The sequence below is a fragment of the Colias croceus genome, chromosome 1, assembly GCF_905220415.1.
Source record: "Colias croceus chromosome 1, ilColCroc2.1".
NCBI classification, from domain to species: Eukaryota; Metazoa; Arthropoda; class Insecta; order Lepidoptera; family Pieridae; genus Colias; species Colias croceus.
Window position 1 is genome coordinate 4,851,738 of NC_059537.1, and position 17,624 is coordinate 4,869,361.

General features: G+C 34.9%; 1 protein-coding gene across 2 annotated transcripts in view; it reads left to right on the forward strand.

Annotated features, from left to right (window-relative positions):
- Positions 1-10,998, forward strand: part of LOC123705885 — a 57,125-nt gene extending 46,127 nt beyond the window's left edge. The window contains exons 3-10 of one of the 2 annotated variants that reach the window (XM_045654969.1): positions 2,030-2,180; positions 6,133-6,282; positions 6,587-7,324; positions 7,520-7,756; positions 7,847-8,078; positions 8,312-8,547; positions 8,822-9,246; positions 9,484-10,998. In XM_045654969.1, coding sequence (XP_045510925.1) covers positions 2,030-2,180; positions 6,133-6,282; positions 6,587-7,324; positions 7,520-7,756; positions 7,847-8,078; positions 8,312-8,547; positions 8,822-9,246; positions 9,484-9,702 — 2,388 coding nt within the window. In that variant the 3' untranslated portion in view covers positions 9,703-10,998. The remainder of the gene's footprint in view (positions 1-2,029; positions 2,181-6,132; positions 6,283-6,586; positions 7,325-7,519; positions 7,757-7,846; positions 8,079-8,311; positions 8,548-8,821; positions 9,247-9,483) is intronic. The other variant, XM_045654978.1, reaches the window with a different exon arrangement.
- Positions 10,999-17,624: the final 6,626 nt, after the last annotated feature.

Genomic DNA, 17,624 nt, shown 5'->3' on the forward strand with positions numbered 1-17,624 from the left:
TATGTCACATTGCCATGGCTCTTAACATGATTTATTGCAAAATACCATCCCGAAAATATCCATCGTGTCAAAGACAGGAAATTCTTTACATACTTTGTTCATTCATCCGCTGCCAAATTAAACAACCCAATAACTGTTTGTTGCGTGCACAATCGACATAACAACTGCTTCAATAAACAAACAAACCATATTTTTTCTCTTCATTCAGCCAACATGGTCGTACAGTATTTTATAGTGTTGTGACCACGAGACATGAAAGATTAATTATTGTGCTGTCAAAATATTACAAAAGTGATGCCAATAACGCTTTTTAAAAATCTGGACAAGATGAAAATATTCCAGTCACTGCACATCTTGTAATAACTTAAAGCTTACACAATGGTGAATGGAAATTACGTGTTGTATGGTGACCGACCAGCCTCGGAATCAGAAATTGTGGATGACCATGTGCATACTAGAACCGTAGAACGCAAGACCAAACGCAAATCCAATAGATCGGCTAATGACTTACAACGCTCCCTAAACCTAGCTCAGAAGTTGGATAACGAGACGGATGCTGACAAATACATTAAGAAGATTAAAGAACCGAGATTGCTACGTTATGTGCCAACCACTGAAGTTGAAGAAAATTACGTGACTGAGAAATTTGAGACGTATGATTTGAAACCTATAGAAGAACCGATTAAGCGATATACATTTGCTAAAAAGCCCAAGAATCCCAGTGATGGTTCTGTTAATTATGCATATTCCCGATCGAGCAGTAGTTGTAGTTCACCTAATGGTAATTTGCCGACAATTTCTGAGCATGGTGAGCAATATGGTACGTACAGGATACGATCTATTCAGACTCCAACAATGAATGACGGGATGAGCTACGAATCAAAATTTGATAAATACTTCGCCAGGCCAAGGGATGTTCAACCTTTCAGCGCCAAGGTAGGCCAGATAATAAGAATTACAAAATCAATGACGCTGACCTAATTTTTGTGTTTGCTTATTATATTATAGTAGAATAATGGGTACAATTTAGTGGTTTAAATTGAATATTATTTTCATTAGAATATCTAGTTTATACGGTTTTAGTGAATAATTAAGTGTTGAAATACGTAATGTATCGGCACGTAATAGTTCATTAGAATAGCACACGTGGCTAGTTGAGCAATTACGTACTAGAGTCAAAACATGTCTCTACATAAATGTGCATAAACTATTTTAACGACTTATTATCTTAACAAAACCAGAAACATTTATATAAATAAAGCTTTTACTTCATTAAAATTCTGCCTACAAGGTATTGCTAATCAAAACAACACATCATAATAATTCATATTTTCTTTTTGATACACCGGCTTTATTCTTTGATAGGTCTAAGTCCAATAAGCTATGATTAACGGCAATAATTTTAGAACATGTGAGACGGACCAATAACGCAACATATTTGTGCTCGGAAACTTTCTCTAAGGTCAAGGGGCACGATGATGTCTCATCGCGGACAAGAACAACGCGGGCTTACAGCCGCCGTAATCCGCATAAATTATCAGCATTTTATTGCACTTAACAAAAGTTACGACTGTCATACCCACACGCCAGCTTTCATCCATTTAAATGACATCATAAACATTTTATAATGCAACGATCAAGCAACAATCACGTAACATTATCAAAGATGCTCACAAGTCACGACTCACGGAATTCCAGACGCAGCCAATTTGTGTTTGCGATATTTCTACGCTTGTTATGGTAATGGCATTTGAAAAACTCGAACGTAGATTAATCTGTAAACAGTAATAATTATAAAACGTTATATCGCAGCTAGATCATAGATATAATTACTAAATAAAACAGCATCTCAAACACGACGTTATTGATTAAAAAGTATGCAATTTGGTAATTAGGTAGATTTTTTAAATTGCTACTTAACGCCCGCGCCGCGCCGCGTCGTTTTGAAGACCTTGCAATAAGATGCACAATTGATCGAACTCGCCATTGACCTGTAATGAGATGGAAATAAGATTTATTTTTGTTTCAGGGCTCGCATCCAGATAGTTTGTATCGAGTGCCGTCGGACGGACCGGGCAGCGCAAAGAAAATTGTGCGGGTACTCCGTTTGTTGCGATGGCCCGTCGCGCTCTTCGGTGTGTGCGTTGCTCTAGCTGTGTTTGTTTACTTCCTTATGCCTGGTAAGTAGAATTAAATTTATTAATTACTAGCGGTCCGCCCCGGTTTCGCCCGTGGTACATTTTTACGTTTTCTCTCCATAAGAACCATCCTCGTACTTCAAGGAATATAATAAAAGAAAATTAAAGAAATCGGTTCAGCTGTTCTAAAGCGCTTACCAACACATTTTGGGATTCATTTTTATATTATAGACTAGCTTCCGCCCGCGACTCCGTCCGCGCGGAACTCGGTCATCGCGTGGATGGTTTATTTCTCCATTTTGAGTAACTCTGACAATAACATCTTAAAAATATCTATTGGACCGAAATACGGCTAGGCCTATAATATTACGCATCGTGTGTTCGCGGTTCTACAGAACAACGTCTATGGATAAAACTGAAAAATTAAGATTAATTTTTTTTCTACGTATTTTTCCAGGATAAAAAGTATCCTATTTTACGCCCAGGATAATAAGGTATAATTATACCAAGTTTCATTGAAATCGAACCGGTAGTTTTCACGTGATGTCTTCACATACAGACAGACAGACAGACAGACAGACAGACAGACAAAAATTGTTTTAATCACATATTTGGGCTTGGTATCGATCCAGTAACACCCCCGGCTATTTATTTTTTCAATATTTTCAATGTACAGAATTGACCCTTCTACAGATTTATTATATTATGTATAGATAGATTGTAATTAAAATTGAATTGTAGATATTATACTTCGTTAAACATAATAGAATAATGAATATCATCTACACTAATATTATAAAGAGGAAAACTTTGTTTGTTTGTTTGTATGATTGTTACGAAGAGGCTCATAAACTACTGGACCGATTTTGATGAAATTTGGCACAGACAATCTTTAGACCCTGAGAAAGAACATAGGCTACTTTTTATTGCGAAAAAAGCTGGGGCGGACCGCTAGTCACAAATAAAGACGAAGCTTTTGTTTTACGCAATTTCAAATAACAAGTGTCAAGTGTACGTTTACTCTAACTCTAACTTTCAAAAAGTAGCGGGCGTTCGTGCTGTGATAGTTTGATAGGATCTTTTATTCAGCAAAAGTAATAATAACAAGTACAGCTGGTAGGGATGTTATATCGTTTATCATAACAGTTACCATGATATCACTTTCCAAACTTGCCGAGTTTTACTGTCTCTTATTTAAGAAAATGTTCAAGCAACGCGATCAGCAAGCATTTAGCTTATCTAAAATTTTGTTTATGGGATAAGTTTTTTGAATAGTTATTACGTTAAATGGTGGAAAAAGAAAGCTCCAATAAACTAAAACAATCTTTTTTGATAAGCTTTACTGTTTCAATAGCAAGCCCACATAAAGAAGCAATAAAACGATCCGCAGCGCCAATTAGGAAGAAACACTTTGCATATCACGAACTTTTACAGCTAATATATGACTTAAAAATACCGTAATTACGTCGCGTCGGCCCTGGGGCATAAAATAACTTTCATTCAAAACAATTATAGTCCTTTATTCACGCTTATATTACTTTGGCCCTCTATACCTTACGAAGATTCTGGTATCTTCATAAATATTAAACCACTTTCACATTTACATCCGAAGGGAATGACAAGAACAATATAATTTTTAATAATATTTTTGCTTGTCATCATATTGTTATGTGTACAATATTTTTTATACTTGGTTTTATTGTGTGCTTTATGACATCTTCACGAAATACATTGAATGCGGCAACTACGATGGCCGATATTTTCGACTTTACGGCATTTATTGAAAAAGTACATGAATTTGTACTTTCGTTCCATTTTTATCCATCTGGCTTCAATTTCCAATGGTTATTAATGACTGACTGGTCACGGCGGATTCGCCTTCTACTTGAACAGATTCAAGCTGAAGGAGAATCCGTCGTAGAGTAGAGGAGACGGTTCCTCACCTGTTACTCGAGTGCCCAATTTTTGCAAGCAATAGATATGCTATTGAGCAAAAATTGGGCATGGCGATGACGGGTGAGAATCTGCCTTCCGCCCTGGGGGACAAGTGTAGGGATACTTTCTTTAAATATTGTAAATATATTGTAGAAGTAGTCAATAAGCGAAACAATGGCGTGTGATGTGATTCTGTGATATTAGTATTAGGATAGTTTCAACTTTTGTAGCATTTATTTTATTTACCCAGTATTTTAATATTTTTGACTTTGTATTTGTAATATTTTTAATTTAGTAATAATTCTATTTTTAATTTATTATGTGGCTGAAAATTGTGTTTTGTAAACAAAAAAAAAAAATAAAAAAAAAAATGAAAATAATGTCTCTGGACAATATTCCAGAGGTGGCGCGAACACCCTGTGATGGCGGGTGCTTTTATAAAATTAAAAAAAAATAAAAAAAATAAAATGGTTATTAATAAAAGTTTGCTCTCGAGAGAGAAACAGAATTCGTTGCCTCCTTATCAGACTATATAACAATCTATGTATCAGTATGCATTATTTAACTAATAATACAATCTTATTTTTTTGACTATTATAAAATTTGCTACAATTTCAAACAGTCTGTTGAATACGTACTTACTACTCTCTTTAATTCAATACGATCACTAAATTGTTATTATTAATACCTATTTACAGTTAACCTGCCTAGGTTAACTGTTCCCATGTAGGCAATAATAATTTGTGAGCGGATAAATTGTAGGTACACCTGAAGTAAATTCTAATTAGCCAACACATGGCGATTACCAATATTGAATAGTGAATAGTGTAAAGTGTAAATAGACTACTTAATTTTTGCGGTCAAAGTCGATGCTGTCGGCAATATTAACACGTGCACAATAATTACAAAAGTCAATTTTCAAAATGTCAAACATATTACATATATTTTAATTGTAGCAGCAATGTAATATACTAGTAAATAATATATGGTGGTCTTTAAAAGCATATCGTAGACAGACGTCGATATCTGATACAAAATACCTATGTGCTAGCTATTAACTTTAGTTTAAATGATAATCACTTCCAACAAAACCACACTTTCGGCAAGCATAAATAACAAATAGTACTAGTACCCCATAGCGGTAACTGTAGGTACCTTTTTTATAGTGGGGAAATCTTCCAAAGATACCCACGGCCCCCGGGAAAGGAGCCGTGGGTTATGTCGGATTCTTACCGACTAAAACCCCACTGTGTTCCGTCGAGCCGCTTTAATGATGGGGCCGCGGGTATTGGTTAGAATTCTTCCGCGACCTAACTGTAGGTACCTAGGTCTAATGATCTTACCTAGTCTAATGATCTTTTTAACAATGTGTTTTATGTCGCAACATGGGACAATAAAACGTGGTAGAACATCGAAGATTTCAAGCAACTTACATCAACAGTTATATAATTGATAAGGATTATTAACGATGTACAGGTCAAAGTCAAGATATTCTTACAGAGACGTGCTAGTGACTTTTTGAACCCGGCTTTCTCTGCTCTCGTCTTTAGATCAACGAGTTCGTATTAGATATTACGTCAATTGGGGCACAAACAGAATTGTCCCACTTAAAGTTTAAATACTGGCTTACAATGTAAATCCAATATTTTGTCAGATCATTTAGTAAATCAATATTCGACGAAGTTACGCATATTATGTGCAAGTCTGATCTGAATTAATATCCTTATTGAGAAATCCTAATAGAGGTTAAAAATTTCGAATTAAACAAATATAGAGAGCAACACTGTGGAGCAACATAACTTTACTGTACATTTATCCAAAAAGGAGATTTCCTTCTGGTATATGTAGTATATTTTAGATTATTAAAATCTTAAGACCGCTAATAGAAAACATAATATGTATAAAATTATTACACTACCTAATTAATTATTTACACTTAAAAATAATTAATAATTCAGATATAAATTTCAACAATCATCTGGTCAATAATTACAAAACTGAAATTAAAGGTGATTTAATTAATTGTAATTAATAGTCACGAAACCTTTAATGCTTTCAGAAAATCTTGGACAAGACGTAGACAATATAAATGCAACGACTTGGGAACAAAGCTTTACTGAAGCTCATTCATATAGTTCTTCTGCACCAACTTCCTCAACGCAAAAACCAAAACTGAAGCAGAGCCAACAAGAGAAATCGTTTGCATCTGGTATGTTAATAGGATTCATATTTCTTTTCACAAAATTGTTTTTTTAATATACTTAATTACATGTATTATTTGTGTTAATTTCATAGATTAAATTATGTGTTATGCATATTTCATATCAGAATGGTTATTTCAGTTGTTACATAACATTTCAATTTAGTTATTCATGAATAAGAACTACAATATTTTTATGTCGTTTGGTATTTTATTAGATTTTAATTCAGTAAGATTTACATTCACATTTTGATGATTGTTATAAGATTTTCAAGGCATAAAATATGTGTTTTACAATATATTTTACAAACAGGTATAAAAGTAACTGAAGTCGATTTCTATGATGCTGAGAATGACACAAATATCGATATATCTTCTGTGATCGCAGAAACCAGCCCTACAAGGAAATTCCCAATCCCTCCAGTTTATCCTACTCATATAGAGCCAGAAGTACAATATGGAAATGATGAAGTCGATAATTTACGAAAGCCTAAAATCCTCGAAGAAACCAGCTCAATTCCTGACGACTCAACGCTGAGGCCTCATATTACTCAAAAGCCAGAAAAGCCATTAGCGATTTACTTCAAAGATGTCGATGCTGTATCAACAAGTACTGAGAGAGTTACTACGGAAATAATAAAGAAGGCGGAGTCTACAAATATTTCTCCTACATCTAAAATTAATGATGACTTTGAAGAAAACTACACTACAAATTCAATTGCACAAACTACTACTAGACCATATTATGTTCCCATTCATGAGACTCAACAACCGAACGTGTATAAGCCACAAATACATGAAACCCACAGATTAGTACCGAAAGTACCAATTGGTACTAAGGAATATTACGGGCAACCTGTGGTTAACACTGATGTTAAGTTTACATCGGGTCATTCAAAACTCTTCGGTATATCTATAGAAGATGCAGCAAAAATGAAAGCTACTACACAAAGCTCGTTGTACAATACTAGAGTTTCTCCTACACTTCCTACTTGGAGAGACAGGGATGACACTACAACTAAAAACTATCCAATAAATGCTCTATCTGACGGTAAGACAAATTAAAATATCTTGGGAGCATGCGGTTAAGGATTAAACAGATGGAATCCTAAAGGGTATTTTCAGGTGCTTTACTTTCAAGGATTCAGAAATTACATTAAGCTATTCAAGTACTATTAACGAACTATTAATAAATATTTAAATCATTTTAAGTACAAAAATAAAAACAAATTATTTATATTCCCAGTGCCCCAATGCCGATCGACACGTCTGCCTCTCTGCCGGGGAATCTTGCCATACGACTTAGCTGGAGCACCAGCCGTCGTGGGCAAGAAAGAAGTTACTCAGCTTTTACCACAGATCGAGTACTTGGTGGCTACCAACTGTAGTGAAAGGGTTCGCCACTTCGCCTGTGCACTTCTAGAACCAGAATGTAGTCCGCCACCGTATTCCTCAAAACTACCTTGCTATAATTTGTGTAAAGGTAAAATTTTAAATATTTTCTCAAAATTTAATATAATTGCACGTTTGGATCCTTTTCATAGTGAAATTAAAAATGTATCTTATCTTCTAGCAATCGTGGATAACTGCGAAGGCTACATCCCAACAGAATTAAATTCAATGTTCAGTTGCAACCAGTATTCAAGCAGCAACTGCGCCAGCGCTCGTGCTCCTTGTTACGGAAGGGAACTGGCCTGTGGGGATGGATCCTGCGTCCCGCGAGATTGGGTTTGTGACGGGACTCAAGATTGCCCTGGTGGAGAGGATGAAGCACCATGCTCGACGTGTGAAGAAAATGAATTTCGGTAAATTAGTATCGATAATACTTATATTATAATTCTTTTGACAAGGTAAAATAATTTAAAGCATTCATACTCATGTTCAAGCACCTCAAAACGTAAGCGCCTAAATTTTAATAACCATAAAAGTTTGCTAACCTTGTTTTCTTATAAGGCACCCAAATAATTGAAATGTTATATTACCTTAAATTAAAATTGGCATTTTCTATTAAGCAAGATAATATTCGTGTATTTTACAGATGCAGTTCAGGTCTATGCATAGTGAAACGCTGGGTTTGTGACGGTTACTCTGACTGTCCTAGTGGTGATGATGAATTGGATAAAAATTGTTACACTCGAGTCCCTAACCGGGTGTCCGCAGCAGCAGAAATCGAGGAACCGGGAGAAGAGTCTGCTGGATCAGCCCCAGCACCGTCTATAAGGAAGCCAAATAGACTGCCCACACAAGAAATACGGAATGGTCACTACAGAAACGGTAAAACATTACTATAATTTTAAATATGCTTTTATGAGCATGTTTTGGCATCGTTAGGTAGTGTATAAAATAATATTTTTTTATTTTTCCATAACACTAAATATTGTTTAAATTATGTTACATAGTGAATAATTTATGAAGAGTAATAATTGTAATTTCTTTAAAAATAATGAAATTTTTATTTTTGGATTAAAATAATCTTATAAACACACATAACTACGATACACATTCTTTGATTCACTTGATAAACTAAATAATTTTTTTGTCTTTTCAGGAGAAAGTGATAGCAGCAAAGAGCTGCTCATGACCAGCGATTCTACAAATTCTTTTAAGCGTAATTTCACTCGGCGACCTTCACCATCCCGTCTCACTCCATACTCAAGACCAATGCCGAAACCAAAAAAACAAGAATCCGAGGAAGAGCCTTTAATCCCAGGAAGTATTACAGAGAGGCCCCGGTGGATGTATCGAAAAAATTTTAGGAAACACACAACTAACGCATCTGAGAAGAAAAATGATTCATCCGAAGATGTAAACATGGATGATTTGGGTGTATTTGGCAATATAGAAAAGGAAGGATCTGATACAGTTAAGCCATCAACGAAACCAGCAGAAATTGTCCCTGCAACTGTTCCAACACGACTTGATAAATCTCTTGATAACCTCGAAAGAGTAATTGATGGAGCTGGTTTGCTAAGGGTGTGTATTATCAAAAGAAAAAGTTTTTTACGTGTATTTTAAGTGTTTTCTAATATTCATTGTGTTCAACTTTAACATGCTTTAAAAGAGTGAACAGATTCCTTCTAGGGAAGCACGCTCCATCTTAGGCCACATCTCAGCTTACCATCGTGCGAGATCGTGGTCAAGCCCTTCCCTATCATACAATAAAAAAATGCTTTAAGCGAAAAGTCTTATTTTTTTCTAAATTGATTTCAGAAAGCAGCGATTGCACGCAAGCAAGAAATGGCAGATTCCCCAGAATCCAACGCAACTCTGTTCGAATCTGACGATTTAGGACACAATAGTGCTCACGCATCTCCTTGCCCGAATGAAGAGTTGCGCTGTGTGGATGGCCGGTGCATCACCCTCTCCCAACTTTGTGATGGAACCATCGACTGTTCAGACCACGCTGATGAAGATAATTGTTACACGTGAACTACCGAAAATTAAAACAACCGACATTGCATAAACTGTGGAAAATTTATCATTTTTATTGTGTATAATTTATAACGTGTCCAGTTTTATAACATTGTGTAATGTGTTGTTTTAGATTTCAAATTATACCTTAAATTTTGAAAGTATTAATCTATTCGAAGCGTTTTTGTTTGGTATTATTTTATTTGACTCCGTTTCTGATTAAGTTTTCCGTCCGTAGTTCTAAGACATGTTTAAAAGACGTTAGACGGTAAGGTATATTATAATGTGAATTAAATTTTAATTCGATTTAATAAGCTGTGATAAAGGAATGCATCAATAAAACTAGAATAAACTGTAAGCTCGATGTAATTTTATATCATTGCTGTATAATATGTCATAGATTAAGTATTTTTATATTAGATACTATATTATGTTTGTTATTTTTGTACCACATCTACTTACTTACTTACTCATAAAATTTGCACTCATTCTTATCATTCGCTTTTAGATAAAATAAGTTTCTTGCATCAAAAATGCTCTAGAGGTTTAATCTACTAATATCTCATGTTTGTTTTATTTACAGTAAGTACAAAAATTTACCTATAACTAAACAAACATCTTCTTCAGCTTCATTAATTGGATCACAAAATATTTAACAATTTGGTCAGCTTTTCTTGTAAATTAAGGTTGTAAATAATTTTAGATTATAATAATTTATTTAGTAGATTCATTGTCTTCGCTTGAGCTTTTTTCATTAATCATAAAAATTCACAATGATGTTTCGAATTCTATCACCAAGTAAGTATATTGCATATTTTTTTATGATAATAATAATAATTGGCAAAGGAATTAAATGTTTATATTTGTCCTAAAATTTTATATTAATTGTTTTATTCGACAAGTCCAAAGTAATGTCATAATATAAAGTAAGTAGATATAAAACTGAAATAGGTATAAGTTTTAGAAGATACGTTAAAAATAGGATATTCTTTACAAGTTAAAAATTATGTAATAGGTAAGGAACTTCGTTTTTGATGCCACATTGGTAGAATTATTATTATTTCGCCTTTACCTCTTTATGATTTTATTTAAATGGATGTCTCTTGGTAATAATGATTAAACGTTAATAATTATTATACTTAGATCGGGCGTTAATTATTACTGTAAAATGTTTAGGAATGATTGTCAAAATAAAATTGTATTATTGTAATTTGTTCATAGGCAGGCCTAATTTGTCATACGGAACGTATTTGTATGTTTTGTTTTTCACTTTTGTAATTTTTTATAGAAAATAAATATTAAGTATGCCATTTTCTAATTTGTGTTTTTTAACCTCCTTTTAATAATTTTAAAAGCTTATTAAAAACGCTTGGATCAGGCGATGTAAGAAGCAATCTTTTATTTTAAATATTATAAATACATAGCTAATGATGAGTTTTAATTTACGCTTTAGATATACACTATACTATATAGCTCATAGATTCATAGCTGTGACTTGTGAGCTATACCAGCACATGTTGTTCTGCCTTACTCTTATCACTTAGGGGTATGAAAAAAAGGATGTTGCTTGATTCTCAGGTCTACTTAAAAGACACACAAAATTCCATAAGAATCGGTCCAGCCGAGAAGAGATTTACCTGCCCGAAACAACGTTGACTGTGAAGTACCTATACCTAATAATCCGATACAAAGTCTTTTATTGCTAAATTAAGATGTGATGACAAAAAACAGTCTAATGCAGGAAAGAATGTAATCAAGAATTTAGTATCAATTTTAATGCTAGATTTAAACGTTTATAACTTGATTTAATAGAAAATTCACGTTATATAAATCGTGCACCTGATAACTTAGCTTAGCAAAGATGTAGGAATTAAGAATGACAAGTAGTTTACGTGCCCGAAATAAATATAATTTAATTGGTTTCAATTGCCTTTCAAAAAATAACACAAACGTTTCGTTAGGAGTCAATTTTTGATATTCCGCAAGCGGTGTGGTAGATATCTAATAAGGGGCCATACATTAATCACGTGATGTTTTTTTGGCATTTTTTGACCCCCCTCCCCCTTGGTGATACGTGGTGAGGTTTAAGACTACCCCTCCCCCCTATATCACGTGTATTTTTTCGTACCTGCAAAGAATCTATTTTTTATTTATAAAAAAATACTGGTATAAGTATCATCTAATTTTATTATAGAAAATTAAAGACTACTATAATAAACGTTCAGAGGTAGACAGAAAGATTGCAGTTTGTTTTTGAATGACATAAAAATAATGAAAGAAATGCGAAAAAGTTGTACGCGTTTGACTAAAAATAAAAACATATAACGCCGCTTTTCGGCGCGCTTGCCGAAAAAATAAGTACACGTGATATATTACTTTACCCCCCCCCTCCCCCTGGTGATATTTCGTGATTTTTTGATGGACCCCTCCCCCCTCCCCTTTCGAGCCTCACGTGATTAATGGACAGCCCCTAAGACATAAGTGGTTATCGCAAAAGGTACCGCGTCATGTAAAACGCTACAGGCGTATGTACAAAACAAAGTCGCTGGAACTGTCGTCTCCTAGACCCAGGATCATTGTTTCAGCCGTAGATCGTCGAATGCTGTGCATATAGGCCTCTCCCAAAGAGAATACCAGCGCAGAATTGCATAAAATGTTGATACCTTCAGCGAAAAAAATATCAAGATGTTAATCAACAATAAAAGATAATAAAACATTAAATTGCTATTGCCTTTTACATAATAATATTAGCTTATAAAATATAAGTGCTTACCTATATGTGTGCATGTTACCATCAAATATGTTGTTGCAGTTTGAACAGAAAACCTATAGATATGTTTTAAAAATGCATTTTTTTTATTCATGACATTAATTTTATACACAGCCCGAATTTTTGTGTTCGTTGTGAACACGTGCTCTTTAAATTCATAAAAAAATATTTTTTCCTAATCTTTAATTCCACAGTCCACTGCTTTTGAAGAATTTAATATTTCACCTTTGCCCGCTAAAAGCTGTAGATCAACAGAAAAAGCCTTATACGATATTAAAGGTAAATGCATACAAATTTTACGCAATTATTCACTCAATTAGATTCGGCTGATATCCTTACTGTATATAATATATCCAATCCAGCTCCAATTAGGTACGGAATTTAATTTCTTTTTCGATCAGGACTTTCCCATAATATTCCCATATACCTAGTCGATATCGATTTTGTTATTTGTTGTTAATAAGTTAATAACTATCTAAACTATTATAAAATCCATCGTTCTCTATCTATAGGTATAATCTACATTATCTACCTATATCAACTGAATTTGGTACTTCCGCGACACGTGTTTCATATTTTGCGTCTTTTTGTTTTATATCCTGGAAACAAATAAATAAAGAATGTTATAAGTCATAAATGTTTAGTAGTTTTTCTTGCTTTATGTACGCACAGCAGCCGCCTGAGACAAATGGCAGACGAATAGAATCGCTGGAATATAAACTGCTATCGCCTAAGAGCATAGGTTTATTGCTCTTAGGCTATCGCTAATTATTGACATAAGCTCAAGACATTTTGGTAATGGTTCGGTCACACTACTTACTATCGATGACGACGTCCACGACCAAAATACCCATCCAGCCGAAATTTGTTCAAAATAAAATGTTAAAATTTCTCGTCATTTTGGTACCTACCAAAATACCCATCCAGCCGAAATTTGTTCAAAATAAAATGTAAAAATTTTGAAAATTTTGATCGTGGTTGTCGTCGTCGTTGGTAAGGACCTTGGTAAGGACCAAGATAGGGACACTAATCCTTAGCAAAACATCATACGCTTATGTCAATATTAGTATCGAATATCGATAGCGGATTGTATTCGTCTCATCTATTCTTGGCATTTAATTTTTTTTTTATTCAAGATCCAACGATAGTAAATGTTACCATACTGAATTGGCCACGTCACCATAAATAAAAATCTCATAACTCCGAAAATTCGAAAAATCGCATAACATAATAATAATAATAATAAGGGCGTAGGGATGTGACGACCCCATCGCCCACGGTTGGAATATCTATTGTCTACGTGACAATAGATATTTCACCCGTGCAATCAGTCAACCCGCAGGACACCTTGTGGCGGGGTGTCGGGGAGTAGCGACCCCGCGGGAACCGAGCGCTCCCGGGGGAGGCCCCTGTCTTCATCTCCGGCTTGCCTTCACCGGCCGGCCGGAGTGAAGCCTGACGAGGACAGGACCCCCACCTCTGGCTTGCCTTAACCGGCCGGCCAGAGTGGAGTCGCGAGAGCTTTTAGCTCGAAGGGTGGATGCGAATCGTAAGTGGCGAGTGGGCACGTGATGCTGGACCCTCAGGGAGCGCGTGATCGTAGTTTAAAGTCCAGGGACGCCTCTCCACCCTTAGCTGCTCACAATATGTTTCCCCCTTGTCGCACTACTGCAGCGACTTATTTCGGGGGCCCATACAGTGAGAGGGCGAGTCACCACCTGCCAACAATTTTTCGCTATATTTTAGTAGAAAGGCAGGTGCCATAGTCCTCCATAGTCCTAAATTCCGGTCCATTAACATCCCTTTCCATAGCCCATTTTATTTTGTTTCCTTATCTTGCAATAGTCCTACATCGGCCGCGGACTGCCCAGGGCTGTATCTCTATAGTGCAGTCATGGGCAGGCTGCGGCTGGTGTCCCACAACACAGTAAAGTTCTCGAAAGGGCCTCTGCGTGTTGGATCCGTGTCCCCACGTAAGCCTTCCAAAGGACCGGGTACCTTCCTTATGATGGTACCCGTGTATTATGGAATTGAGATACATAATAATAATAATAAATCAAAAACATATCATCCGCATTCCTAACTTGCCAACTGATTTGTGCAGAAGATGTCATAGTAGCTCGGAAACTATCCAACATATCACCGGTGCTTGCAAATCCATAGTACAAACGGACTACAAACATAGACACGATCAGGTGGCAGCGACCATACATCAAAATTTAGCTCACAAACATTCCTTTGTTTCCAAAAAAATCGCCTACTACAAATATAAGCCTAACACAATCCTCGAAAATGACTCTATTAAAATTTACTGGGATAGAACAATCATTACAGATAAGACGTATTTGACAAAAAGTATTTGACTTAAAGTATAGAAGTAAGAATAGTAGAAGTAAAGTATATAAGTAGAAGTAAAGTATTTGATTTAAAGTATTTGACAAAACTAAAAACACAGTATTACTAATTGATATAGCAGTATGTAACACACACAATCTTCATAACACATACACTGAAAAAATGTCAAAATATATTGAGCTCGCTACTGAAATTAAACGACAATGGCAAGTACACACTGTTAACATCATCCCCATTGTAATATCTACAACCGGTGTCACCCCAAAATCACTCATTTCAAATCTGAAAATACTCCAAATGCCGTTATCTACACTTTCACTTATACAAAAAGCAGTCATTCTTAATACCTGTCGTCTCACAAGAAAATTTCTTAGCAATACACCCACATCTACTTAAGTATCGTGTAAACCAATGCACTTGGCTCAGGCCCGTGTATTGGTTTTAATTTTACCCTCGAAAGAGGAGAAAAAATAAATATAAAGAAAAAAATAATAATAACCTAGGTCCTCTACCTCCCAGCTTCCGTTCATCACTTGGGGCACCCTGTATAGTATAGTATGATCAATAAGTACATAAATAGTGCTCGCGCACCTCATCTTCCTATCTTATTTTAAAAACTGTTGACTATGCTGGTCATTTTTTATTAAATTTTTTTACTACTTCCATGACTATTTTTGGTTTCAACGAACCGGCGCGTTTTTTCTAATACATTACTCATTTAAGCACAACTGTTTACAATTTGCGATTTGCATTAGTTACGGAATTGCGGTGACTCACCGTATCTGTTAGATATATCGAATTGCGACTAACAATTTCACACATGAAAATCATCTTTAGCTTCAATAGAATTTGGTATATTTTTGAATGAGATAATTAAAAACAGTTAAATTTAGCAGCAGTTTTTATGCTATAGATGTTTTTCATTGAGAGAACAGAGTGATTACCTCATCGTGGCTACTGTTTGGGTTTTTGCTCCGGCCCATTCGTCGGAATTGTATTACATCTTGATCGCCTTGTTTAATTCGTTTTTTAATATTGCAAGCGCCTAAGGTCGTGCAGTTTCCTCATCTATTGATAATGTAACCTTATAATTGAGTAGGTAAATAAATGTTTGTATTATACGTACCTACACTTTGACTTAATTGCTTCATTAAACATTGATTGAAATTTTATTTCTATAAGGCATTCCATTTGGCACATAATATCATGTTAACAATCGGGTACATTTAGGTAGGTACATAATCGTTCAAATCCGAATTTTCAGATAATATGTTCCGTTATTATATCACACTGAAGATCGTTTTCTATCAAGATTGCATAAAGGATGCAATCCTATTAAAAACAACCAAAGAGATTAGAGAATACAAATACTACAAAACAACCACAATTAATAGGTAGTAGGTACATGTAATTGTACCTAGGTATAATGTATTATTACCCAAGATTCGTCTTGTACGATAAAAAAATTAAGGGAATCATATTATTATGTTAACTTAAATTTTAAACTGTTTATTTTTTTTTACTTATTAAGTACCTACTCTATATTATAAAGTAACAAATAGCCGGAGACAAGTGTCATCGACCGCGTGGCAAAGAATACTTATACTCTAACGTGGTGGTAGAAAGTGGTGACTCACACATTCAGGTCCAGGCTGCCTTGACGATTCGTGTACGAGGCAACTCAGGGCCGGCTTGTGTATGCAGACTATTAGGCGACAGTCTAGATTATGGTCTATCTATAGGAGACTATGGACTGGGAAACGAGTTAGGTCTGAGCGTAAAATCCGTGTAAATTATTGTAAAACATGTTATATTTGAAATTTGAAATGTTACAACCGCTCAAATATAGAACCAAATCGTTTTAAATTTTTTATTTTTCATGATTTAGCCTGATGGCTGATCCTTGTTCAGTTTAATTTCATATACTTACAGATTATATCCTATTGGATTATGTTTATGCACTGCTGTATTCCCCGTTCGAAATATAATGTCAAGAATCCAGAAATTTCTACGCAGACAGGTTAAAGGCAGACGTTCGGAGAATGAAAGTAAATAAACATTGCATTGCATTCGTGAGGTAAACAAACCTGAGACTGGTTTTACTTAGCTCGATCTCGTTAGACAACTAGCAGTACATTTATAGTTAATACTTTCTAAATATCTGTTGAAACGTTCAATCGAAGTATTTGTGTCATACGGCCACAGGTTTTCCGAAGTAGAGTATTTATTAGGACTTAGAAGTTATTTTTGTCATTTATGTGAACTGCCCAAACTAATTACTTAATGAGTCACCTCTGGTAAAACATAATTATCATAGTAGGTAGGTATTGACTTTTGATATGATTTTTAATATTATATTTTCTATTAAATTACGTACCATATACCTAATAAAACTAAAAAAAATGATGAGGTTTTATTATGCAGCTGCAGCCGGTACCTCAGTCCTCATCCAGCCAGGCTCAGTCCTGACTGAATTCATAAGCAATCTACACCGCGGACAGTTCGTGATAATAATATAATTATTGTCGTCCTTGTTTGCGATACACAATTTTTCTTATCGAATTTGTAAAATTCGTTCCGTAGTTTGTAAGGGCTATCTGCTAACCATTAATCACGTGATGTTTTTTTTGGCATTTTTTGACCCCCTCTCCCCCTTGGTGATACGTGATGAGGTTAAAGGGTTAAAGACTACCCGTCCCCCTATATCACGTGTATTTTTTCGTACCTACCTGCAAAGAATCTATTTTTTACTTATAAAAAATACTGGTATAAGTACCTATCATCTAATTTTTATTATAGAAAATTAAAGACTACT